The sequence below is a fragment of the Colletotrichum phormii genome (assembly GCF_030913505.1).
Source record: "Colletotrichum phormii strain CBS 102054 chromosome Unknown BDP81scaffold_2, whole genome shotgun sequence".
NCBI classification, from domain to species: Eukaryota; Fungi; Ascomycota; class Sordariomycetes; order Glomerellales; family Glomerellaceae; genus Colletotrichum; species Colletotrichum phormii.
In genome coordinates, this window is record NW_026851444.1 from 1,138,906 (window position 1) to 1,163,872 (window position 24,967).

Genomic DNA, 24,967 nt, shown 5'->3' on the forward strand with positions numbered 1-24,967 from the left:
TGTCCGATCTGCAAGATCGTTGCACGATGCCATTTTCTCACCGCCGCATTGACACTTGTCGCAGGAGAGCATTGGACTGGCGCTTGCCTATGTAGGCAAGCGCCTCATCGGGCGTGTGCTGGTTCATCTTCACTCTCGTCCATATAGTTTGGTATACTCATTACTTTTAGCCAGTTCACCGACAGCGGGAAATTTCACCCCCAGCTCTAGCGCCGGTACTGCGGTAGGTTCAAGGCTTTAGTTACACAAAGACACACTACCTTAGCCCCCGGCCATACTCAAAAGTTTCCAAATAGTCACCAAGCGAAGTTTAAGTCATTGGGACGAAAGAAAGCTCGGGGACTGCTGACTACCGAATAGACTACTGGGTGTGGGTGGTCATGGGTTTGAAGGTTATCCTTCTTTTTTAGTTTTAATTCCCCGCCGTCCAAGGTCCATGGTCCATGGTCAGTCGCGGGGTGGCTTGATCAAAAAGAATAGCTCCGGGCTGAAGCAGCGAGAAAATTAAAGTTGCATTCTATAATGACCCGAATAATAAAAACAGGATGAGTGTTGGCTTTATTTTACGCGCGAAATGACGATACAAACTTCTTTGTTCCCATGCCGCCGGGATATGGGCGACGTTCGGGCTCTTGCGCTTTTCTTACGCACGTAACTCTATCTCGATGGTTCCCGCCAATGGGTGGCTGTGCCTGGTCTGGACTTTTTTCGGATGTGAGTGTGTGAGTGGTAGTTTGGAGACAAGTCTGACAGAACAAGCTTTTGGCTTGTCGCGGGCTGGTGAGATGATCTAGGTTGCAGGTAGTCGGGGCGTTTTTTTCTTTGTTTCTTGGATTTTTCTCTCTCTCAACTACCGGAACCAAGAGCTGTCTTGGTGTCTGCCGTTCGGGGATGTGTACCTACTTCCTCTCCCCTTCGGAAGGCTGGACCTCCGTCGCGGGTGTTCTCCCGTTTGAACCTTGTTGGGAATGGACCGGCGACACTGTTAGTTTGGTTGTGTGATTTAGCCCGGTCCCCATGTCTTGGAGTAAGCTTGTTTGTTAGAGCTTTGTTCGACATGGCCGATTTGCTCTCTGTCGTCCGTCTTTGAACCACTAACCACTTTACCTCTTGGGAAGGCTAGGGAAGGCTATGTGGAGGCGCGGGGGATCATGGGGAATCCTCGAGTGCCGCGGGAGTGGTTTGTACACCTAGGTGTATCTGCTTTCCCATGAATGAAGATGTGGTTAGCTCACCGGGGAGTAACTCGATGCTTCGGCTGGTGGCTAGTCCCTCCTCGGAGATGTTGTAGCAGCTGGAGAGGAGGAAGCTAGATGAGCATGCTAGAGTTTTGTCTGGTTACTGTGGTCATGGACACTGCTGGCGGAGCTATGTGGAGAGTGAGACTGTCACGTACTCTATGGGAAATGAGTCTCGATTGCCCGATGACGGCCGTAGACTATCGTCTTACTTTGAGCTCTGCTAGTTCTGCCCAGTAGATTGGGAATCAGCTGTGTCTATTGTCAAACTTGGCATATTGAGGCCGAGGGGTCACGGCGGATTGGGCCCGGTTCCGGGTACACCGGCGTGACGAGGGGCTTTGATGAGGTGAAGATTGGTGAGAAATTCATAGCAGTTTCCACAGATGCTAGTAAAGTCCATACAATATGAGAGGCTCATACATATCCCAAGATAAGAGTGAGACGAAGCTGTATGAACGGTAGGGGCAGAGCAGTGGTAGAGTACTCACCAAGGCAAATATGAAAGAAGAGTACTGCTAGGACAGGACGCAATTCGAGCGATTCAAGCTGTCAAGCTCTCGGCCCGCTGGTCTTTGATGATGATGAGAAGACTACTTATCATTCCGAATGAGGGCGAGATCGACGGGCGCCGCTTTAACAGGGTCGACATTCAACATACTTACCCAGATCACATACCTCCTCCCTCCCCCCTGCTCTGGGAGATTTGTTGTTATTGTGCGGTCTTCATACTATGATGGTAGAGGGATGGATTTGAGATTGAAGGAGTGGCCACAACTGCCCTCTTGAGCGTCGTTCCCCCTATTAGATATCGTCGGCTGAGACCTCTTCACGCGCGGTATTTAAGGACAGGAATTAGTGTGGGGATTGACAAGGACCTCACTCCAACCCCTGATTACCGTTATCTGGTAAGGATGAATGTCAATGTGATGGGATCAACTGGGAGCAAGTGTGAGCTGGGTGTTCCCAGAGATATCGATCAGGCAAACTACCAGCCTCATGATAAAGATCACGGCGATTTCCATCTTCTCTCCATAACACCCTCCTGTTCGAGAGGGGAATTACGGCAGGAATACAATAGAAGCAGGTATGGAAGGAAGACGCGAATCAAGCGCATATGTATAGAAGATTTGAGATATATCTGTCGGTATTCCAACATTGGGGTCCCATCAAGCCTTTTTCCGAATCAGGACCCGTGGAAACGGAAGAGCATGTGCGCGGTCTATGCCTGCGGAGTTCTTTGACGGCGAGGAGAAAACGAGGTTGAGATAGGTCACCCTTACCATATGAATAAGTACCTTTACAGACCTCAATGACGCTTTTCTCGTCTTCTCCACGTTTCTGGCTCTCACGTTGCCAAGTACGTTTCTGGCGCAGTCGAGGAGAAGAATTGTGACAGGTTCCAGGCCACGTTCTCTCTTTCCTCGCCATGAGATTGACAGCATGATTGCATTTCTAGATGCGTTCCATTACGCTGTTTACGAAGGTACATTATCATTGTTTTCCCAAAAGCAGCCACTCCACCTGAGTTGGAGCAAAAAGTCGAACGACATCTACGACGTCTTCAAGTCCAGCTCGTGCTCACTGGTTCGCTCTGGCTGATATCGGATGCGCCCCAGACTCATAGACTCGATGGACCTCGGTTCCAGCATTGAATTGACGAAAGCCGTACCATAAAACGCGCCGAAATCACTTCCCGGTCCACGATTATCGTAGATGTACAGAAAGTGCGCCGGCACTGAGCATTGGGGCTTTCCTAGCTTCCGCCTGCATTTGCCCGTGTCCTCTCTGACTTGTATTTGCGGAATAGCTGTCATCTTGAAGTCTATCACGGAAAACTTTTGTAACCTGTCTACTTGAGCACCCTGAAGAGCCACCTTCGTCTTCTCGACATGGGAAGTACTTCGAGTCATCGACAAGCGCTAGTCCTGAGAAGTTGTTGCTCTATTGATTAGACTATATCCAGGATACATTATGGTTGTTCGCTTCGCTAGACAGGTTGATGGCCTCGCTTACTGTTGCAAACTTGTTCTCTCCATACAGCCGGCAAACTTCTGAGGAAGGTACCACTTCAACTACCATCTTTAACAAGAGCAAATATGGTTACTGTTCTTACTTTTGGCAGTGTAAGTAGCGTTGAAAATCCTCAAAATCCTCGTCTTTGGAAACCACACGAGTTGAGATAGCGGATGTCCAATCGATTGACGTACTTGAGCATGTTCTGATGATAAGATCGATGCCGAAGAGTGTTCGCTTACTATTTCATCTTCCTTTAGACCAATCAATCATCCAAACTCATGGGTCTTTCCTCCATAGTCATCTCTGTCAACAGTTTCACCACGACGGAATACTCAAAGGCCACGGAAGACCTGAGCTGGAGAGCAGATCGACCTGGAAGGTCTGATCGCCAGGGTATCTCGGAGAAGAATAATGGACAGCGCTATCAAACTTTCCGAAGTCACGTTCTAGGAAACATATCTTCTTTGAAAGAATAGGAAGCCTTGGCCGTCATCTGCTGTGCCAAGAAGAAAGAGAAAAAGTTCATTTGTGGAGTGTCCGCAGCCTCTTATATAAATCAAATTTTCGTCGGACACTTCGCGGCATCGAGGGGGAATGTCTCCTGCGCTAGTGTTGGGCACTATATTCACTGATAAGTCCTACCTAACGAATCTATTCTAACCAAAAGACTCAGATTTGAGCCATGGTACTCGGCGGGCTGAACCTGCTCCAGTTAGAAGAGGCCTCCCTATGGCTGTTAATCTCGGCAGTGAAGCCGAAGGGGTGGCGGACACACCACCTTGACGAGGTTGTTCGCGAGGAGAAGCAAGGGGTATGTCGTCGGCATACGTTACAAATAGATCTCCAAGCAGGTTGCCTCGATGTCATTCTATGGAAACAAGCGAAGCAGTCACGCGAGACGGCCCAGACACTGCCTAGAGGCTGTCCTTCCCAAGGGTACCGCAGAGCCGAGTCTTTGGTGTATTTCCTTCACGACGTACTACCAGCACGAATTTCGAGACTGGAAAAATAATCTCGTAGACTAAAGACCAAAAGAAGAGCTACTCTGCTTCATCCAGTACGACGACGGTAGGTATATTACTTACGCCACGTCGAACGCAAAGAGGCTCATGCAGACCAAGCGGAGGGCTTCGCGCCAACACCTCCTATCTCAACCGTCAATATGACACCGATGAGTCACCGTCACCCATAGACATCGATTACTTCCTACACTCCCTTATGAGTTTTAATGTACAGAGGTGACGCACTACACGACTATGTACCCTAAGAACCCCAGCGCATTTGATGACTTCAGTGTGCAGTATTCCTGCTTTCCGAACCTCGTCTAGATCACTACTCGCAACGTAAGTTGACCCTCAGCCCCATGGATGATCATTGCAATCGGTGAGATTATATTCATGACGCTTTAATTCAAACACACGAAGTTGTCTGAGCTGCAATCTGCAACTACCCATCACCAAATCTCTTCCGGTCATCAAGAACCTCTTTCTGATCCCGGGCCGCTGACCATGCCTCTACCTCATCCTCAACTACTTCCCCGCAAGAAACTTGGCATTGGAATAAGCTATATACGAAAACCCATCGCGAAGTAAACGCAAGACGTATCATTCACATCCCCCGAGGCATGAAGCGGGGTCCGAGCAACTGAAGTCGGACGACCCGGCCGCCCCGCCCCACCCACACCCCGCCCGTCCTCGGACTCGCCCGGAAATCTTATCTTATCACAACCCCGCCCCGCGCCCGACCACCCAGCGGCGCGATATCTGATCTTCGCGACGTCTTGCTCTCACTCTCACTCAAACCAACTCACCATCTATCTCATCATCCTTCTCATCCCATACTCGCTCCAGCAATACATACCTCTCCTCAGCCCCCTCTCACACCTCAGTCCTCTACACTCACCCATCTCCTCACCTCACCAGATCACGACAAGTATATCACGACATCCTCCAAAATGGAATCCCCCCCTCCCCCAGAACTCAAAATCTCCCCGCCGCTCCTAAACTCAGCAAACCCATGGTGCACAACCCTCACCGACCTCCTTGCCCTCCACGCCTGCCCACACACAGGCGCCCTCACAACACGAACCTCACTCCTCGCAGGCTTCGCCCACAACGACGCAACCCACCAATACGCCTTCTTCGACCCGTCCACCACAAAACCCTCCGCAGCACCAAACTCCTCCACCCCCGAAGCCCCCCGCTCCCAACTCGGACCCGCGGACGTCGCCTCCCTAAACAACCTGGGCTACTCTCCCTTACCCCTCCAAACCTACCTAGACTTCATCGCCCAGCTCCCAGAGACCCCCATCAAAGGAGGCCACGGCCACGGCCACCACCGCAAACTCCTCATCGTCTCAGTCACGGGCTCCCCCTCGGAAATCGCAGAATCCTACGCCCTCATAGCCTCCTTCTCCCACACGACAACCCACCCGCTCGCAATGGAAATAAACCTCTCCTGCCCCAACATCGCCACCGCCGCGCCCCCGGCCTCAGACCGCGCCCAGCTACAAGCCTACCTCGCCGCCCTCCCCCGGAACCCCGTGATTCCCATCGGCCTCAAGACGCCGCCGTACACCCACCTAGCGCACTACGCCGAGCTCATCGCCGCGCTACGCGAGGACTCCACCGTCGTCACGGCCAAGGCCCTGCTCAAAGTGCCTTGCAAGATCAGCTTCATCACCGCCGTCAACACGCTCGGCTCGTGTCTCTTACTCGAGGGCGGCGGCGGCGGCGACCCCCGACTTCCGGGGTCTGGACTCGGGGGCATGGCGGGGGCGCCGTTGCATCCGCTGGCCCTGGGGAACGTCAAGACTATTGCGGAGTTGGTCGGGCAGGAGCCAGAGTTGTTACATATCAAGGTCATTGGTGTCGGTGGCGTCTCGGACGCCGATGGGTTCAGGCGGATGAAGAGTGTTGGTGCGTACGCTGTTGCTGTCGGGACGGCGTTGGGAAGAGAAGGGATAGAAGTCTTTGAGAAGATAGCTACTGGACTGCAGAAACAATAAGTGCGGCCGTGGACAGCACATCGTGATGGCATGACGTTCACATGGCGAGACGCAAAGCTCATACAGTTGACTGTGTTGATGGTTAATCATAACTTTTATTCATTGAACATCATTATCATTGGGTATATAGCAATTAATATAAAAGGCTCGTAGGCCTGGTGTCGCACAAATAATCAAAACATATCGCTCGCTCATACTGTCTGAGATTGATGGGTATCGTTGCTCCCCTCAGATCCTTTGCTGGAGCTATTCTTTTCTTCAGAATGCTCTACTACTGGTGACGTAACGCTCTCGCCGTTGGTCCGCCCAAAGGGGGAGATCTTGCTGAAAATGCTGCCTCGCTTGCTCTTGGCCGCAATGGTAGACAGCGTTCGCCTGCGCCTCCCGAGTTGGCTGTTGATATCGATCTCATCCTGTCCGGAGACACGTTCCTCGGGAGATATGTAAGAGTGGGCAGGGTCGGTCATGGTCTTGGCGTCGCGCACAAAGGCAAGCCAGATGGGGTAAAAGCCCGTGAGAACGAATAGGGCGACGATGATGACGAACGAAAGCTGCACCGAAACGCCGCTGTTGATGACGGCGTAGACAATGTATGGGAAGAATGCTGCACCGGAGCCACCCATGGTGATGAAGGCAGCAGCACGCTTAGTACGCCTGCCTTGACCGCGGAGGCCGATGGCGAAGATCAAGGGCCAAACAGGTCCTTCGGCGAAGTAGAAGAGGATGACGGCAATCATCAGGAGGTTGGGGTCTGACGGCTGCAAGACAACAGTGAGGAGGGCGAAGAAGATGGAGAGACCAACGCTGATGGCCAGCCACGTTCTCGGTTTCGGCATGCGCGGGTTGCGCACCGAGAGGTAAGTCAGGTAAGCAACAATGAATCGCGAAATGGCGAAGACACCGTGCGCAATAAGGTGATAATCAGTGACACCTATCGTAAGGCCTGGAGGCTTGTCACTGTTTTCGCCTGGGTTTGTATCGGCATTCGTAGCAGCGATACCGCCATCCTCCTGATTGGGAAGGATGGCTATTGTGAACGCGCGGAAGAAAATATTGTTGCTTTCTTGGCAGGCGACATACGTCCACTGACCGAGGACGGCCAGGATCAAACTCCACGTGCGCAGTTGCAAACCGCCAATGCTGCGCTTTTGGGGATTGACTGGAAGCCGGTCTGCCGATTCTTGCAATTCGTTGTCGTTCAACTCGGGGAGCGGCATGTAGTAGAAGAAGAGGCCGAGGGCGACGCAAAGCAGTGTGATGGCGAGGTATGTCCATTGTACGTTCAGAAGCGTCACAGAGTCTGATCCACCCTGATTGGTGATCTTGGTGAAGAAGACTCTCTGGGCCATTAGGCCGCTCAGGACGGAGCCTACACCCTGGACGCCTTGGGCGAGAAGCAGTCGTGTTTCTCCGTATTCTGGCGGCCCGCAGAGAATCAAGAAAGCATTGGCTCCTGTCTCGAGGACAGACAAGCCAAAGCCTACCACGAAGTTGCTGAGTAGGAAACCGCCCCAGGACTTGGTGACAGCGGATGGCCAAAAAATGATGGTTCCGACGCCGTAGAAGCAAAGCCCAACGATGAAAGTGACCTTGAAGCCACCAACACTTTCCGCATCGCGTTTGTTCTTGCGGTTTCTTCGATGATGCTCATCCCGCCTCAGAATCCACTCCCCCACCAGCAAGGGGCCAAAGAAGTAACCGCCCCCAAAGTAGGCCGTTGTGAGGCCTAGAGTCTGAGCAACGGTCATTCCTGACACCCCGGAAATGACATTGTTGAGAGTGTTGAGCAGACCGTAGGAAATGCCCCACATTACAAATAGGATTGTAACCACCAGGCAGTATCGGAGTGATTCTGGAGCGTCACACTTGACCATACTCTTGGGGCGCTTCATGTTGACGAAGCCAAAGTAAATGGTGTTTTCTCTGCTTGTTGCAATAGAGGCTCTGTTGGCAACGCCACCGATCCTTCCGGTGGCCTCGTATTCGGCTAATGTCATGTCTGGTGTTGTCAAGAACTCGAGTGCTGTCATGTCGCTTCCATCTGCGTTTGCCGCTGCGCCCATATCTCGGCTGGCACGATGTGTTGCCAAGGGCTCTTGAATGTTGACTGAGCCACGGTAGTTCGGACTTGTTGGTGATACCAGGCCGTCGCTCCCGGTGCGATTTCTAGGGCTGTCTAGAGCGTCCTTTTCGGTCTGTGTGCTCGATCTTGTTCCGTCCGGATCGATGATCATGGCAGGCAGAATTTTGATGATCAGTGGCTTCAAAGTAGGAATACACGCGCAAGCCATTCCCACGTTGACCTCGACGGCTGACCACATGAACGACAAGGACGAGTTCCAAGCAAAGTCGGGTGTGCCACCAAAGTGAGAACTCGGATCGCTAGACACGCCGCCGGTCGGAACCGAGCTGACGGCTTGTTGTAGGTAGTAAATTCGGACTACGTCCACAATTGTGACGAAGATACCGATAGTGAAGGTGAGTACGAGAATGATCTTTTGCCTCGGTGGCAATCTCATACCTGTGAGAACAGGAATCGGTAAAGCTAGGATGGCTAGATCGGTTACGATGTTGATAGGAGCAGAGCAGATGAATTCCGTGAGCAGCGGGATGCACCGTGAAGTATCCCGCCAGATTTCCCATGCTGCCTGAACCGGCCGACATTGGAAGATGTTGATGAGGGTTAATACAGTGCCCGCTAGGTTGACGATGCCCAAAGTCACCCAGGACGCAAACCGAAGCACCTTTTTCGTGTTTTTTGAGAGGCGGAGGTAGAAGATCAAAATGCTGGTTTTGGTCGCCATCAGGGCGGGATTCTGCGAATGTGTAAGTAATGCACCGAAGCCAGTGTCTGTCAGCGCGACAGCAGTACTCACATAGAGTATTGAAAAAACATATTCGCACGCTCGCAAAGAATTCCAGTGGCCCGAGGGTATATCGTCGTCGTAGCGACCCAAGCCTTTTCGTGTACCAAAGCAAATGGTGAAGGATAATCCGAAGGCGATCATCCAGGCAAAGAACATAATCTTGTCGTCCCAGCTAACATTTCTGACAATCCATCGCCGGCAAAACAGACGGGCAGCAACCATGACACTCGCTAAGACGAATGTTGCGGCTGTCACGGCAAAGACTGCCGGACCGCGATCCGGGACGCTATCATCTGCGGCATCGGCAGGTGACATGCTCGGCGAGAAGTGGCGACCGACCTGGGGAACTCGAGGGAGATTCACCACCACGGAGGTTTGGCGAGAGGTGTAGGGTGGTTAACTAGACACCAATGACAACCATGCCATGGCTTTGGGCTCTGACACATGGACGCAGTCGAATGGGTTGGTGTTGGCGCGCAATTTCGCTCGATATCGAAAACCTCGGATGGATAGGGTCGGCGGTGGTGCTACTATTCGCGGGGTGAGATCAGAAAAAAAAAAGCGGAGGGGGCCCTGAAAGCTGTACTTTGGCGGATTCGAGGCGTTTTGGGAGAAAAATTCGGGGTCGGGTGAATTCGTCAGTGCTGAGTGTTAAGTCCTAATGAATCGGGCGGGACGGCAAAAGGCTGGAGTAGGGAAGTCGTGAGTAGTTTGAGCGTCGGGTAGCAGTCGTCCAATCCTTCTAGCTGCAAGCTCGCGCGAATATCTTCGTAACCGGCAGTTCGAGTGGTGTGTGATGTCCGACAAAGCCGCGGCGCGTAATTGGCAGGCACGGATGGCGCAGCGTCATACAAGCCGTTGGCGAGGTTAGCGGCAGTGTAGGTAGGCGAAGACGGCCGGCAAGAGCAAAGGTAACGTGGGTGCTGGCCGTAAGCGAGGGATACGGACAGGGCCAGCGGGAGAAGCTCTGAATGTTTGACGGGAGGAAGAAGAAGAGGGAAAGAGAGCCCAGATAGAAAAGTCGAAAATGCGGGATGAGATAGTTGGAGCAAAGAATGACAGACAGCTCTGTTGGAGGCGAGGTAAACCGTAAGTGATGCTGGGCGCCTCCTCTGCAGGCTAATGCTTGTCTAAGGTGTGGGTGGTCACTGTGGTGTTGGCAGCCGTTGCAGAGTTTTCCGATCGAGGACAAAGGCGAGCCGCGATGGAGATTCGTAGTTCTGGCGAAAAGATACTTCGGTAGGTACTATGGAGTCTCTTGGGGGCAATGGAGCATCTAAGTGGATGACGATGCGGATTGATGGGGACCAGAGGCAGGGCGGTCGTGGCGGGCTGAGCTCGAGGGAGTGGCAGAGCGAGATTGGTCGTGGGCCCTTTTGAGACTCCAGTACTCCGTCCTCCGTACCGCGGGAATCCACCGTGGCGGTGACTGGCAATGGTCACTGGTCGACTGACTTGGTTGACTGAAGTGATGTGGGATACCTTGGAAGACAAGACGTGGAGGACGGGTGGTGGTGGTGACAGGCTATCCGTAAGTTCTAACCGTCTGGACGGAGTGATTGAATTAGGTTCAAAACTACCCGTTGTGTGGTGCATACTAAAAGGTATGGTTTGATAGGCAAAAGGCAATAATGTGCGTGACGGGTCGGGTCGGTGGACGAAAGAAGTTGAAAGAGGCGGGAAAATCAAACGGTGTGGTGCGGCGGTGGAGCTTCCGCAGGTTCGGCGGTGCGCATCGGCGTGTTGGAAGTTTCGAACTCCTGTCAGACTCAGTCTTTTCTCTTTCTCTCTCTGCAAACCTTGTGCGAGGACGGGAGGCAGAAGAGGAGGAGAGACGGAAGAAGCGTTGAGTTCGCGCCAGTTCCAGTGAGAGAGATTGTGAAGTGCCAGGTAAGCAGGCCTCGGGCGATACTTGGCGACTGGGTGCTTGGTGTTGCGAGTTGAAAGTACCCACGGCGTATGGAGTACTTGGCAAAAAAGAATGGAATGCGGCGGGCTTGCAGTAGCGTAGACACAACTCCGTACCCTTGACACTCCGTACGGACTGGCGTAATAATGGGCGGTGGGCGATGACATAGAAACGTCGATCCTCGGCGCCCTGCAAGCCAATCAGCCATCTGGTCATGGCGGGTTTACCCCAGATTCTGGACCTTTTCGGGCCAAGTTGGACGAAGATTCAATGGGACTCCTCCCACCCGGACCCAGGCACACCCAGGATGAGACTGTGAGACGAGTAAAAGCTTCTTAGCCTCCTCCATCGCTCTCCTCCATGATCCATCTGCAAGGATGCAAGAGGTTGCAGGGGCTGCGAGAGGGGAGAAAAAGAAAAGGGCAAGAGAGTGTGAGAGTGTGAGAGAGAGCATTGAGCGGCAGGTGGCTCGGGAAAAGGCGGGATCTGTAGTGTACCTTATCCGTAAGAAACTTTGGACAGGAACTTGTAAAAGCAATCCAATGTCTGTCTGTATCAAGGTACCTTACCCAATACCCCCATCCGTCAGGCAAGGTGAGCGTTCCCGGAGCCGAGAGGGAAGGGAGGGAGGCCTTGAGATTTGGCAACCTTGAAAGCGAAAGAAGCCAGTCATCCGCTCCACCAGATCAACCCACTCGAGAGAATTACTAAGGATGACTGCCCACAAAATCGTTGACGACTCGCAGCTTCCCCCCTTTCCCCTCAGTGGCCTCTGTTGCGTGACTCCGTACGAAGCAGTGGAAGCCTCCCGCTTTTGGCCCATTGAGGGTGTGAGTCCGAAGTCTTGTCGTCGAGTCCTGGAAAGCAGGATCCGGCTCATTGGGAACGCCAACCTAAAATCAGTCGACGGTTTTGCCACACTTCACCCCTCCTCCTCATCCGAGATCCCCTTCCCTGCCTTGGAGCCGATGCCTCTCTCTGGCTTGTCTATCTGCCTCGGCGAAATCGTGATGCAATGTCGAGGTATTCCGCGGAGAGGCAGGAAAAAATACGCAGGTGTGGATAGTGTACTATGGAGATAGGCGTGTATCCGGTAAGAAAATACCCTTAGCAGAGTGGAGAAACGTCACTTCGTTCCGTGTTTCTATTTACGGCATCAGAGGACGGGACATTGCGAAAGGAAGTGAGAAAATTAAAGAAGAAGAAAAAAAAAACCCCCTTCGCCGAAGCAATGCCCGAAAGCCGATGAGTGCCAAGACTCTTGTTGTCCAGGCGTTCAATGCGCGCTCACTGCTCAGTGCTGTAGCCTGTAGCCTGCGGTGGGCGTGGCCACTGGCAGATGCTTGGCTGATTGCGAAGTGCGGTGGACAACCTGAAAGTCGAATGCAGCCCCCAGCATGGCGCGATAAATGGACCGAAGGACGGGCGGGCCTCGCTGGACCATAAACTTGCCAAAGCGGGTTGATATGTGATCTGCGGCCTGGCAATATCTGCTTTACCCAAGCAGCGAATACGGACCCCTTTGTCGATCGATTGGAGGGGTTTGAAAAGAGGAGGTGAAGCCTGAATGAAGCTTGAAGCCTGGAGGAGTGAGTGGGAGGAGCCAAGGAGCCACAAGAATGCAGGACAGCGCGCGACGCAGACACGGCATACAAGTATGGGCAATCGCGGGCCAGTAAGAAACGGTCGCTTGCACGGCGAGGGATGCCCGCAAGAGCAGGTGCCAGCAACACTTTTGGGAGCAAAAACCGGAGAGCATTTGCAACCGCCCGTTTATGACAATTGTAGTTGGCACAACAGAAAATGGCACCTCCCGAGGTTACCTAAGGTACTTAGGTAAGGTACCTACCTACCTAAGGAATAAACGAACCTGGAAGGAACGAAGAACGGGACGCTTGGTGGTGGTGACGGTTTTCTGGAAACTGCGGAGGAACCCACAGACATTCTGGGCAGGCACTTGGCGTCACTCCAGGTGTTCCTGCTGTATCTACTTGGGTTTGTCCCTCACGTGTACGGAGTATTCATACGAATATTCGTAAGGAACCTTACTATCTTCCATCGCCATTTGCCTCCTCGCTTTCGGAACCATCAATTGCGGTTTGCCCAGCATCCATCCATCCCTTGAGGTTTCAATTGACGTACATCTGGCAAGGAACGTGGTGTCGATAAAGTTACCGACAACCCGTCACTCTACCACAGTACACGTCGGCCAAGGCAATCAATCGAATGCGATGTCACCTTCAGCCACGATCGGTATTTGCTCTTCCAATGAGAGTGTCCGACGTCGCTCGTCTTTGTTCTGCGCCTTCAACGGCGGCGCATGACGTTGCCTCTTGAATCTTGCACCACCCCAGGTGCCCAGCCGCCATCGCAACAATCCAATTGTACGAATACCTAGTGTAGCCGACCTCTCTCGAATTTCGGCAACGGTTCATCTACATCCCCATCTCTCCACGGCCACAGTGCCACCACCCTTCCGTTTCCGGATCACGGTTTGACCAAAACCAGACAATGAACCCGCCCCGTCCTTTCTTCTAGCACTTTTGCCTCTGCAACAAGCTCACGGTGGCGTCCGTGCCATAGAACAGACAGCGCACAAAGACCTTGCGGGCCTCTAAACCATACCTCGGCTGACCTAGCTGCGGTCTCACGGTCCTTGCGTTATAGTCAATTCAATCACTCTCATATTCGAGAGCTTCAACCATGTGGCCGAAGTAGTCTGCCCGGTTCGTGAACGAATTGCCACTGGGAAGCTACCGACTTTACTACCAACCCCCCGGCTCGAGTCAAGAGATCACCCTCTTCCGAAACTGAACCTCGTCAACATTATGCCCGTACCATGGGGAAACAACGTCATCCGAACCGTTGCAAAAGAACCTTCTTGCGATCTCGTTGTATCAATCCCACGTCCGAGCACAACCCCCGATCCTGGACTCCGCGGCAGAATGTCCACTCGATCAACCTACCCTGGGCCAGCAGCAGTCTTGGGAACTTGAGAAGTCGAGCCTCAGCAAGTAATCAGCGATAACTTCCTGGTGCAAACTGTGACCACGGCCCGCACCAGATATCGGATCGTCAACTTTAGCCCACCACGTAGTTTCCACCAACTGCAACCCAAAAGTTTCAAGATGATCACCTTGAGGAAATTCGAACTGGGACTTTTAGGACGGCCAACCTTTTTTTTTGTTGTGGTATATTGCTGTCCACCGGCTGCTGTGCACCTTGGTACCGCCGTTACTGCAACAAACTGGATTGATGTTAACGCCAAGCATTTTCTACGGGCTCTACGAGTCAGTCTCCGTGGAAGCACCCAACCTCGTACGAGTTTGACCCCCTCCAAAGACTTCCGATGCCAAGAAAAATTGGCAGCTGTCGATGGAGCAAACGTAATCGGTGCGCTCACTACCGCCGGCAGGCAACCTGCTCGATGTCTGTGCCATACGAACTCACGGTCAATGTCCGTCTCGCTGCTACTAGCCAGATTAGAGCAGGGCGAACATACTTCCTAATGCGATCAAGAGAGCCTTTGACAGGGCGGTTGAGAGTTCCCAACCGTTACAAGCATACCCACACAACACATGCTACGCGCACGTTTCTACGGCAGTTGCATCCCACAACCTACGATACTGTCTGAAACTTTTGAGCAGTTCAATCGCTGCGCTGCCTCGGCCTTCCATGACATCAAAAACAGTATACAGGACTTATTCGGTCTACCATGCGGTAAGGTTTCCCAGGAGCCTCCATGTAATCACGTTTCTTCTCAGTGCCAAAAGTCGATCTTTCTTTGATTTGGCAGAAACAACCCGACATTGACGGATGCAGTGTAGGCAAACAAGGTCCCGTATTTTCGCATGGCAACATGGCACATTACGATTAACGCCTTATATATCCACACTGAAATAAGCTATCATATCCAGTAAAGGTAATCGCGATCTTCCGTCTTACGTATATAGCGGAGTCCTTCATGGGTATCGTAATGACGGGTTCTTCACAATCACGACTCCAGCCCATATGCTCTCGGACTAACCCAGCCACATGCTTTACTGCCATCAAGTATTGAGCCTCGCTACTGTAACCGGTCGACTTCATCTGACTCGTGATAGCGGCTATTCATCCCTACCTTAGTCAACCAAACAAAGTTTCGGGAGCCAACCCGCAACTTTCAGCCACCCAATGGGCAGCCCGAGTTGCCAAACAACTTGAATCTTCGAGTCAGCTTCGATGTTTTGGTCTCTGCCTCTCGTGTTTCGCTCGCACGTGTGTTATATGTGACTGAGAAGACTATTTTGGAGTGAGAGGCGGGATTCAGAGTCAGCTTCAGCCCTACGGTAAGGAAAATCGACCTGATAGCTTGTGGCAGCATTGCCCGCTACTTCTTGGACTGGCCTATGACCAGAAGCTTGTATTGCCTGAGTTTACGAGGTACTGGGCAGTCTGGTTATTTGCCTTCCGGGTTGCCGGCGAATAACTTTCTGCTATAGGAAAGTCTTGCCGCATTTAGTTGAGTTGAGACTCTGTTTCCCTCGCGTCGAGGAGTGAGAGACTGCGAAAGGGTTGCGTGAACTAAGAGTACATGTGTGTAGTCTTGCAAGACTACTAACCGCAAAACTAGGTTCGGAACTCACAACGGCTAAGGAAACGGCAGGGCTTTTGATATCTGAGCTTGATTTCTCTTGGTGCTTGGTAGATACGTATACTGAGGATGATGTAAGTGGGTACCCTAGGGAAAGGACTGCAAGTCTCTCTATTTCTTGTCGGGCCATTTCTTTCGAACGACTTGGCTTGGCTGGAGCCTAACACTCCCTCGTTTTCTTCTTACCTGTTTGATGGTAGCCCTTCAAGATTCCCGTTTTCGCAATACTTGCATTGAAACTTTCTTTCGTGTCACTGGAAAACTCGATAATGGATAGGGTACGTTGAGACCTCTCTATTGAGGCTCGAGGTACAGTGGCTGCGTAGTTGGGGTGCTGGATGTACATTGAACCGGTCTTTTGAGATGCCTCTTCGTTTGGTCTTGTAGTCGGCCAAGAGGCTTTCGACACGGAACTTTTGGCACTGCTACCTGCCAGAGACCTCCCTCGCGGATATCAATCAACTAGTCATGGCTTCATTCCTCCTAAAGCTTTGCTATCAACGACACTGAAAAGATGAAGTGACTCTCGTGTTTTTTGGGGTGAAAAAGGCGAAATGGACATGTCTCTTGAGTGATAAGTTCTGCGTGTTAATTACGGTAGTCATGTTAGCTTCTCATCGTCTTTCTGGCTCTAGTAGAGTGAAATCGACCCACGCATGCTGTGCCCGTCTTTGGAGGACAAGACAGCTGCTGACAGTTCTCATGCGTACCGAACTTGGTCAAAGGTGATGGCTTCTCCTTCATCGGTCCCCGGTGCCGCGTAACTTTTCTTCCTCATGTGAAGTAGCTCGAAGTCTTGGTCACTGCATCTTGGATGGCCCTGTTCACGTCACGTCAAGAAGGCGAGAAGGGGTCACGGTCACACATAACCAGTGAAAGTCGAGTTGAGAGCCGCAATTCCAGTCCAGCCGCGTTGGAAAGTTGTCCATTCACATATATATACCTTACTTGGGTACGTATTTTGCCGCCAAGGAGGGTTTCACATCGTGATGTTGTAGCCTAATGGGCGCTTGCTGTTCATCGTTGTTGACTCAGAGCCGGGCCTATGATTCCAGTCGGCTCGAGCCACGTGAAGGGGACGTTATGTTGTGTCACTTCAACCCGGTCTATGTCTTAGTCGCAGGTTACTTGCTCTTTCATTGTTCCATCGCGCAAGCAATTACAAGTATCGCTACAAAGAAGAATCCTTCCGCCATTAGGTATGTGAAGGTAAGTAAGTAAGTAGGTGATGTTGACCCTATTGATCACGGGAATCCCCAACCGCGACACACCTGGGGGACATGGCCTGACTCATCTTGCATTCCTCACTACTATATCGTAAAAGGCACGCACTATACGAGCCTTCCTGGCTGGTTACTGATTTGCTGTAGTCAACAGTTGTGTTTATACCCGTGCCATAATCGCCGCGTTCATCATTCAATACTTAATACTTTCTTTCCCATGGAGACGAGCAGCAGATTTTGACATCAAAGTAAGTTATTGAGTCTGCCCAACGGACGCTAGAGGAGATTTTGCGGCTGGCCACTTAGATAGATCCGTCAACTCGACGCAACTGCCCGCTCCTCATGTACTCGAGAACGGTTTGATCGGATCCTTCGCATCGATGCTAAGACGGAGATTTTAGGGTGAAGAGATGAAGCTGGTAACTGGACCGGAGGTGGAAATTACGGGATCTTCTGGGAGGTATCCTTCGTAAGTACCTACATTGACATGAATCAGTTGCTGAGAAGCTTGCGATATTACCGTCTCTCGATAGTTAGGTCTACTGTGGTAGCCTCTTGGCCGTGGAAGCAAGTTAGATGTAGCCATGCGACGAATTCAACGGTGAGTGTAGAAGCAGTGGAAAATTTTGGCCACGGTACAAACTCTCTATAGTATTGCTCCCTGATGACTTGTATGGTGATGGGTGAGCTGACTGGACATCTATGAAATGCGAGGAAGCATCTGGAGATGGTGGAAAAGAGGTCGAAGGATTCGGAGTCAAGTAACTCTGTCTATATCGATTCATCTACATAAGCCGGCCCCCAAGCCTCTTTACGACGCTCACGGCGGTCAACCCACTATCTGTACAGACAATGTTCAGAAACCTTCCCTACTCTTCTTCTATCCTAAGAGATACCGTTAAACAGTACGTGAATATCACCAGGAATCCCTTCCAACATGCTCTCACTGAAAGGCTGCGTCTTACCTGATCGGCTGTGCTTCCATAGAGATATGCGCTGCTTGAGGGCGAGGCGAAGCTCAGGGTACATCTTTGTTCCGGAACCCACCCGACTTGGTTGCTTTCCGAGGCACTTGCTGAAATATTCGATGCCGTGCAATCAAGAAGTATGGAAGTGGCTTGACTGGCCGTCTCGATTTTGCTGAGATACGATAAGGTCCACAGCCGATGCTGTTCTGCTCATGAGTGATTCTCTATTTTTTCTGCCACCGAATTTGTTAATGCCAAGCTGAGAAGCGCATGGGTACAGATATCACTGTCGGAGTTTCAGAATAATAGACACGACCTGATGGGAAGTAGCAGGATGATATCCTCATGCCTTACGAATCGAACTACGGAATACCGCGGTGTGCCTTGACAACCAGCGAGGACATTTCTATTGACCTTGAAACTTGAGGTGGCGACCCACAAACTTTCTAAGCAACATGATTTATACACTGACGAAAGTGCACTACTTTGATATAATGAAGCCTATAGTCTCTTGTAAAGAGTCTTCAAAGTCGTGAGACCAAGACCAAGCGCATGCCCAAGTTGGCGTGGTCGGAGCAGGTTTTCCACCGAACAAGTAGAACTTGAAGCTGCATGAAGAAAGAGCAGCGCAACTTTGCGGCAAGGCTAAATTCATTGAATCGTGTTATGGGAGACTCTAGTGTACATTCCCTTACGCCACCATCAACTAATCACCCGTACGTAGCCTTTGACAATGGAAAATGTCGGGAGCTTATCCAGTTGAGAGATGTAGATGAGAAACTCATTTTCTCCCGAGCAATCATGTCTCTTGAATCTCTATCATAGTCTCGATTCTCTCTTCTAGGATCGAATGAAGGGATGACTGTTAGCTACAAATCCTCGTGCCTCTTGCCTGAGATACGAGAGCTATCGTAACTATCGCCTATCAGCGGCATAACGTCTAAGCAATCTTCCTTGAATGTATTCAACATACCTTATAAAGCCGTCAAGTCTCAGATAGTCTACTAGGATCATAAAACCAGGGCCGAGAACGTTCTAGGTACGGTCATCAGCCATAGTATCTGTCACACCAAACGGCTTACTCGCAACCAACCAGCGTCATCAAACCACGATAGACACCTCATCGCCGCCTTTGCTCCCAATCAACCTCACCCAAACCCATATATACCCCCCCCCCCCCCCTCTCAGACCAACCTTTTCCCCCGCAAACCCCACGATGTAGCATCACGTCGTACAACCTTCAGCCCCAGACATTCCAAAGGATGAACAACCTCCGAACCAACATCCCAAATACCACATCGTCAAACCTTCCTCAATAACAGGCACCCCGTACTTGAGTATCATGCACGACGCGCGCCGCCGATCCTGTGGGTGATACTCCCCCGTTCGACCTCCGAAGGTTACTCAACCCACGGAAAACCAACATCAACCAGAAGACGACCTCCAGCCGTCCGCCGGTTCCTTTTCCACCCGTCCATTCGCCCAAGAACACTGGTCTCGCCAACCAACACACCTGTGACCTTAATCCCTCTTCCTATTGATCCTTCTATAAGACGATCATCATATCAAACTATCCTTTAAATGCCCCCGCCTCTCAGCTGAACAAACACCCCCAGTCATAAGCGCTAAACCCAACAGAGAACGAAGCCGTCTTGGAGCCATTGCTTCTTCCATTCCCCCGCCTTTTCTTCTCTATTACCATCCGTACGGATACTGTATCTTCGGTCTCGCTTTAGTGCGAATACTACCTCGTCTGTCGTACACGGTATCCGTACAGCACTCACTTGCTGACCTCGCCTGGGAGTAACCCCAGGCCACCCCAGACTAGCCACCGCCAATCCCACCTCGTTTTCGAATGTAGGTACGGAGTACCCGCACTCCCGGTCACGTCCGGATGGTCCTCAACCCCAACCTCAATACCACCTCATTACCAAACCCCATAACATCCATAAGAAAAGCCGTGCTATATCCTCCCCTTTCCCCTCTCCACTCTCGTCACCGCCGCCGCTGCCGCTGTCGCTTCTTCCCTTCCTTCTACTTAAGGGCCTAAGATGCGACGGCCCGGTGCTCCGTGACAAAAAGAGACAAAAACCAAGAACAACAACAGAACGTGCCAATTATGTCCCATTCGCCGTGCTAATTTGCCCCTCCCTCCCTCCATCCAACTCAATCGAGGAGCCATGTAACCACGGAGCCGCATGCACCGTCCCTACACACCCTCTTCTTCATCAACGCATGGGGGGGGGTTGGGTTGGAAAGGGAAAAAGAAGAAGAAGAAACCATGATCTGCAAAGAAAGCACCTAATTCATGTGCCATCATTCTTCTTTCTCACAAACACGTTCCGACCCGTCTGCCTAATACCGAGGCAGGGCTTGGCTTGGCCGTGGCTTTTTCACACAAAGCGTTGTTAGCATCGATTGCCTACTAGGTATCGCAGGTTTACCCGTTACACAAAGTACGGGCACGAGACCAATCCCTCTTTTCCCCTCAATTCCCCTCAATTCCCCTCAATCCTTTTCGTTTCTCCCCCGCAATGCGCCACATTTGCTGGGGGACGGGGGGTCTAGAGACGCACCTCGGTATTCGCAAGCCCGTCCCGCCGAGGTTCAACCAAAATCCATCCCCCCTTCCCCGGACTAGCCCCAAGACGCCAGGCCATTTCAGATATTGCTTCCTGTGTAGTGATCAAATGCCAAGGTGAATCAACAACTAGCATGTCTGCCTGTAGATATGCTCTATGGAGTACTGGGAATCCGGTGAATGTAGCTACCTATTTACACAGAGTCCCTCCCTTGCCAATGTTCATCTCCACGCGTGAACCAACATCCATGGTCTTGGCAACGTAGATGCCGTAGAAAAGATATCTCGGGGAATAGTGCCATACGTCCAGAAACCGTAGTACCGTAAACCGGGGATCTGATCGGAACAGACCGATGCGTTTGAACGGCGTACAACGGCGCCATGCCGGCATTCGATTCTCTTCTTCTCTCACCGCTGTACAGGGTGTTGATGTTGGAATCATGTCAACTGGTGGAGAGTCTGACAAGGAATTATGATATTTTTTTTGTGAATTTGTTTGAATTGTTTGTGACAGGCTCTGATAAGCGTATACTTGGACGAGTCTCGAGCTCTCGAAAGCGCAAAACACCAGACCTAGGCGGGCCACAACAGGGCCACATGAGTTGCCCCCGTATCGAGACCCGCCGCTCAGCGACCAAGAATGGTAACCTCCTCCTACTCTTTGAAACCACAAAGACTCTCTTCCCGGTGGAGAAGCCCTGAGCCAAGAAGGCATGGTCTCTGCGTGCTTATTATTCATCTTACACGTCCCCGAGTAAACAGTTGACCCGAAACTCCCACGCATGCTAGATCATTCCTTCATCAAGAGCTTCCCCAGAAGTGCCGTTTCCGTCCTCATGAACCTTTTGTTTTTTCGTTTCCAAATCTCTAAATGATGACCGCTGCCCTCAGGTGTTGACCCCAACATCCAAAAGAAAATCGCGTTCCGATAAGGAGGTATCGTAGTGCGGGACGAATGACTGCGGCGTTGACTGAGCGGCCGGAACCGTATGAAACCACTGAATCGTACAAAATCCTACTGCGACGCTCCAGTACCACCGAAAAAGAAGTCAAGCTCGCTGCCTGGGCCCCGAGCGAATTGGTGCTCATTCTCTGCGAGTTGCTCCAGGAGGCTTAAGAATGGGTCCTTCTCCTCACCTGGGCCGGTGCCAGTGCTTCCGTTGTTGCTCTTGTTTCCAGGACTGGGCGCGGCGACACCGGCTACCTTGTTTCCACCTTCGTCCCCATGCCACGCGGCTGGACTACCAAAAGCATTTGTAGGCAGCCCGCCGAACATGGGGTCATTGTAGTTGCCCCCTACCTCATTATTCCCGCTTGCACCCGGTGTAGCAAAGCTGAACTGCGGAGAGAAGGAGTTCGAAGAGAGCGCCGGCATGTTGGCTTGCTGGTGACTCTGAGGTCCGAGGGAAAAGCCTGCCGCTGCCGCCGCCGCCACAGCTGCGTTGTTGGCCGCAGCTTCGTCGTATTGTCCGTGTGAGGCAGACATTGAAGGGTGCTCCATTGTCTCGCGATGAGGAGGCAGGGATGTGGGCGTCGCCAGCATTCCCGGTGACGGATGAGATGCCATAGTTGGGGTTGGGTGTGAGAAGGAGTGACGAACATGAGAAGGCGTTGGCAGGCCATGCGGACGCGCTGTATGACTCGTGCTGAGCGGTGAGAGGACTTTGGTATCTGGACGCTTCCGGCCAGATGGGGCTGTGTTCTTGCGCTTGAGGCTCGGCCGCTCAGGTTCGTTCATGCTGTTAGCACGAGGCGCGTAAAGATCGTGGCCCGTATAGGTGTCTGTGGTGAAGTCGACAATCACATCAGAAAGGCTCAAATTTGCCGCGTCAAAGTTGAAGGTCTGGCCGCCGGGCCCGCCAATGTTTGAGTAGCGATCGAAAAAATCCTCAAGGTGAAATGCCGGAGAATATCGCATAGGATTGTTTGCAAGGCTTTTGACCAGTTCAGAATGAGCATTGTAGATTCCTTGCAGTGTTTCCCTCTGATGTTGGACACTTGCCCAAGCGTATCGAAGCTCGCTCAGCTGCTGCATCTCTCTGGACAGAAAGTCTGCTGACATGCTGAACACAGTCGAGTCACCATTGCCATTCTTGTTGTAGTGGGCACCGTGAATATGGACTGTGCCAGCGGTGCAAATGCAATAGCCAACGAAGGCCGGCCATTCGATCGTGCCGGTCTGCTTTCCGAGTTCGACAAGCTCGGAAATGGCGTTCGCGTGCAAGAAGCACATGTTTGTTGCTTCAATCTGCCAAGATTGGTGCTGACCGGTTCCAGCGAGCTCGGCCAGGTCGATGGGTAGAAATGGTCGGTAGATGAGGCAGTGAATCAAGTGGTAAATGAGTTTGCTGAGGACTAGAATCGTCGAATCGGGCTGACCGAACAGCGTGTCGAGACTTGAGAAAACGTCCTCGGTGCCGGAAGCCCATATGTCCAAATCTTGACGGATCTTAGACAGATTTGAGAGTGAGTGCCACGGGAAATGCGAGTCGCCCTTCACACCCCCAGCAGCTAGGTAGCGATTTGTTATGCCGAGAATCCGGCTGATGTCGATGAGCATTCCCGTGCTACCTTGAGACTTCTTCCCGCTTCCCTGAAGGAACTGCAGATTAGACCCAGACTGAAAGAACTCGCCGTCGATTGGTGGTACTGAAGGGTTCGGTGACCAACACGGAAGCCGGAGAAGGATAGTCTTGTCGCCGATGAGAGATGGACGCTTAGAGCCGCATGCCAGGAAACGGTCGAGTAAGTAACATGTCCAGAAAAGTCTCCTCCTCATTTCTCGCTCGACTGGCGTTACACGTGCATTGTTGTCCATCTCGCGATGAGTTTCGAGAGCCATTGCCATTCCAACTGCATTTGCTGCGCAACAAGTTAGCACATCACTCTCTTATGTGGCTCCTAACCTCCGTGACCTACTCATCAGCATATACGCCTTCTTGCCTTTCCCTGCTGCCGTGAAGGCAATGACCAGCAGAAGCAGAGCCTGCAAGGCGTCGACGGAAGGCTCATCAGTGTCAATCTCTGCTCTTGCACGTGAAGCGAAGTCTCCACTCAGATGTACAGCTGACTGGTAGCCACTAGGATGCGGTGTGTATCTACCCATCTGGTCAGCGGTTTCAATGATTTGTTGACGCTCATCCTTACCTTGCAGCAACGGCATAAATGCCGTGAACCAAGTAATTCGGTAATTGGTTTAATTGGAGCCGTTGCCGGACAGATGACTCGTCTAAAATGTGGTAGGGCTTGGAGTGAAACCGCGAGAAGTAGGTTTCTAGCAACGCGTCGGGTTGGACGGTGGGTGGTGAAGGCTCACTGGCAAAGTCAGTCCATCCGTCCAGCTGGGATTCTGCTCAAACATCATGACCTACCTTGCCGGAGCTGGCGAGTAAACAGCAGACTCGTCGGCGTCAACTTTCGTGTCCAATGCTATACGCTTGGGATTTGGGTCATCGTCGGGAATGTCGTCTGCTCGTGAGGTTTCTTCGTCCTTGATTCCTGCGGTAGTCGGCGTGGTCGGAGTCTGCTCCCCAGCATTCTTCTCTTTCAATTTTGCCTCCAACCCATCGACCCTCTTCAACAGTGCTTCCAACACATCTGTCTTTGGCCCACGCTTTTTGGGCACGGCATCTGAAAGCAAGCGTAAAACACGTCAGCCAACTCAAACCTTCCCTGGTTCCATCTTCTTGTCTCTAAGCATGTCAAAGGTTGGCTCACCATATACGCAAGGGCACTGGAAAACTTGACAGGCCTCACAGGATGGGCGTAGCCGGTTACACTTGATCTAGTGGTTATATTAAGTCAGACAGCGGCTCCTATAATTTCGTGAAAGACCCTGCCCTGGGCGAGGCTGACAGGTCGTCATGCTGTCTCACCTTGCGCTTGCGGCATGACTTGCAGTTCATAGACTCCCGAGGCTCATTGCTTAGTCGCCGGGTCGGTAGGCGTTCGATACCGACTTGAGGACGTGACATGGCCACAGGGTGAATTCCGGGAGGGGGAATTCCGTTTATTGATTCGTATACAGACATCGACATCATCCAAAAGATCGGGTCGATGATTGTAAAAAGGGATCTAGGGTCGTCAAATGGTTCGGAGCGGCGCCGGCAGACGTGGGGTGAAAATCAGTTGTTTTCAGCAAGCCGAGTAGCTAGCGTAGGCCGGTTGGAAGGCAAAGCTGTTGTTGATCAGGTCATATCGAGGTGACTTCAGAAGAGTCTGGCAGTCGTCTGGCTGGGTTGTCGTGAAGTAGATGAGCTGTGTTGAGAGGCTCACGATGAAGTGCAGAAGCACAGAAACCAGACAAGAAGCCGAGCTAACGGGACAGGATCGGGGACCGGTGAAGTTAAGAAGTAAAGAAAGGTAAAGAGGTTGCCAGGCCGGGCCTAGTTGGTAAAATGATTGTCTTTCCCCCCAGCAGTCGTCTAGGAGTAGACATGTGGAGGTGGCTAGTGCAGCCGACTAGGGTGTGTTCGTCTCTCGTTATTCTTGCGTGCAAAGCAGTTCGGATGCATCAAGCACA

General features: G+C 51.9%; 5 protein-coding genes across 5 annotated transcripts; 2 read left to right on the forward strand and 3 right to left on the reverse strand.

Moving 5' to 3' along the window:
• Nucleotides 1–5,211: 5,211 nt before the first annotated feature.
• On the forward strand, nucleotides 5,212–6,264 carry BDP81DRAFT_389531 (dihydroorotate dehydrogenase; the record flags this gene model as incomplete). The annotated part of the gene is made up of 1 exon (XM_060587275.1): nucleotides 5,212–6,264. The coding sequence occupies one exon, from the start codon at nucleotides 5,212–5,214 to the stop codon at nucleotides 6,262–6,264; it is 1,053 nt and encodes a 350-aa protein (XP_060450471.1).
• Nucleotides 6,265–6,455: 191 nt separating this feature from the next.
• On the reverse strand, nucleotides 6,456–9,446 carry BDP81DRAFT_307725 (fucose permease; the record flags this gene model as incomplete). Its single annotated transcript, XM_060583383.1, has 2 exons — nucleotides 6,456–9,080; nucleotides 9,141–9,446. 2 exons carry the CDS (start codon nucleotides 9,444–9,446, stop codon nucleotides 6,456–6,458), a joined length of 2,931 nt encoding a protein of 976 aa, XP_060450472.1.
• Nucleotides 9,447–12,195: 2,749 nt separating this feature from the next.
• Nucleotides 12,196–12,711, forward strand: BDP81DRAFT_415711 (uncharacterized protein). Its single transcript, XM_060589475.1, has one exon. It carries the CDS (start codon nucleotides 12,286–12,288, stop codon nucleotides 12,484–12,486), a length of 201 nt encoding a protein of 66 aa, XP_060450473.1. The 5' UTR covers nucleotides 12,196–12,285; the 3' UTR covers nucleotides 12,487–12,711.
• Nucleotides 12,712–20,570: 7,859 nt separating this feature from the next.
• Nucleotides 20,571–21,344, reverse strand: BDP81DRAFT_83245 (uncharacterized protein). Its single transcript, XM_060596353.1, has one exon. It carries the CDS (start codon nucleotides 21,227–21,229, stop codon nucleotides 20,636–20,638), a length of 594 nt encoding a protein of 197 aa, XP_060450474.1. The 5' UTR covers nucleotides 21,230–21,344; the 3' UTR covers nucleotides 20,571–20,635.
• Nucleotides 21,345–24,663, reverse strand: BDP81DRAFT_83256 (fungal-specific transcription factor). Its single transcript, XM_060596354.1, has 6 exons — nucleotides 24,321–24,663; nucleotides 24,163–24,229; nucleotides 23,817–24,075; nucleotides 23,593–23,760; nucleotides 23,365–23,543; nucleotides 21,345–23,298 (listed from the first exon to the last, which is right to left on the reverse strand). The coding sequence occupies exons 1-6, from the start codon at nucleotides 24,483–24,485 to the stop codon at nucleotides 21,461–21,463; spliced, it is 2,676 nt and encodes an 891-aa protein (XP_060450475.1). The 5' UTR covers nucleotides 24,486–24,663; the 3' UTR covers nucleotides 21,345–21,460.
• Nucleotides 24,664–24,967: the final 304 nt, after the last annotated feature.

Bases quoted from the DNA above. Each gene is read 5' to 3' on its own strand.
- BDP81DRAFT_83256 (XM_060596354.1), bottom strand. From the start codon at position 24,485: ATGATGTCGATGTCTGTATACGAATCAATAAACGGAATTCCCCCTCCC. The intron at 23,544-23,592 runs GTAAGGATGAGC...CCAGATGGGTAG, and splicing joins ATTTATGCCGTTGCTGCAAG to ATACACACCGCATCCTAGTG. The intron at 23,299-23,364 runs GTAGGTCACGGA...CAGCAAATGCAG, and splicing joins GAAGGCGTATATGCTGATGA to TTGGAATGGCAATGGCTCTC.
- BDP81DRAFT_83245 (XM_060596353.1), bottom strand. From the start codon at position 21,229: ATGCGTGGGAGTTTCGGGTCAACTGTTTACTCGGGGACGTGTAAGATG.
- BDP81DRAFT_415711 (XM_060589475.1), top strand. From the start codon at position 12,286: ATGAGTGCCAAGACTCTTGTTGTCCAGGCGTTCAATGCGCGCTCACTG.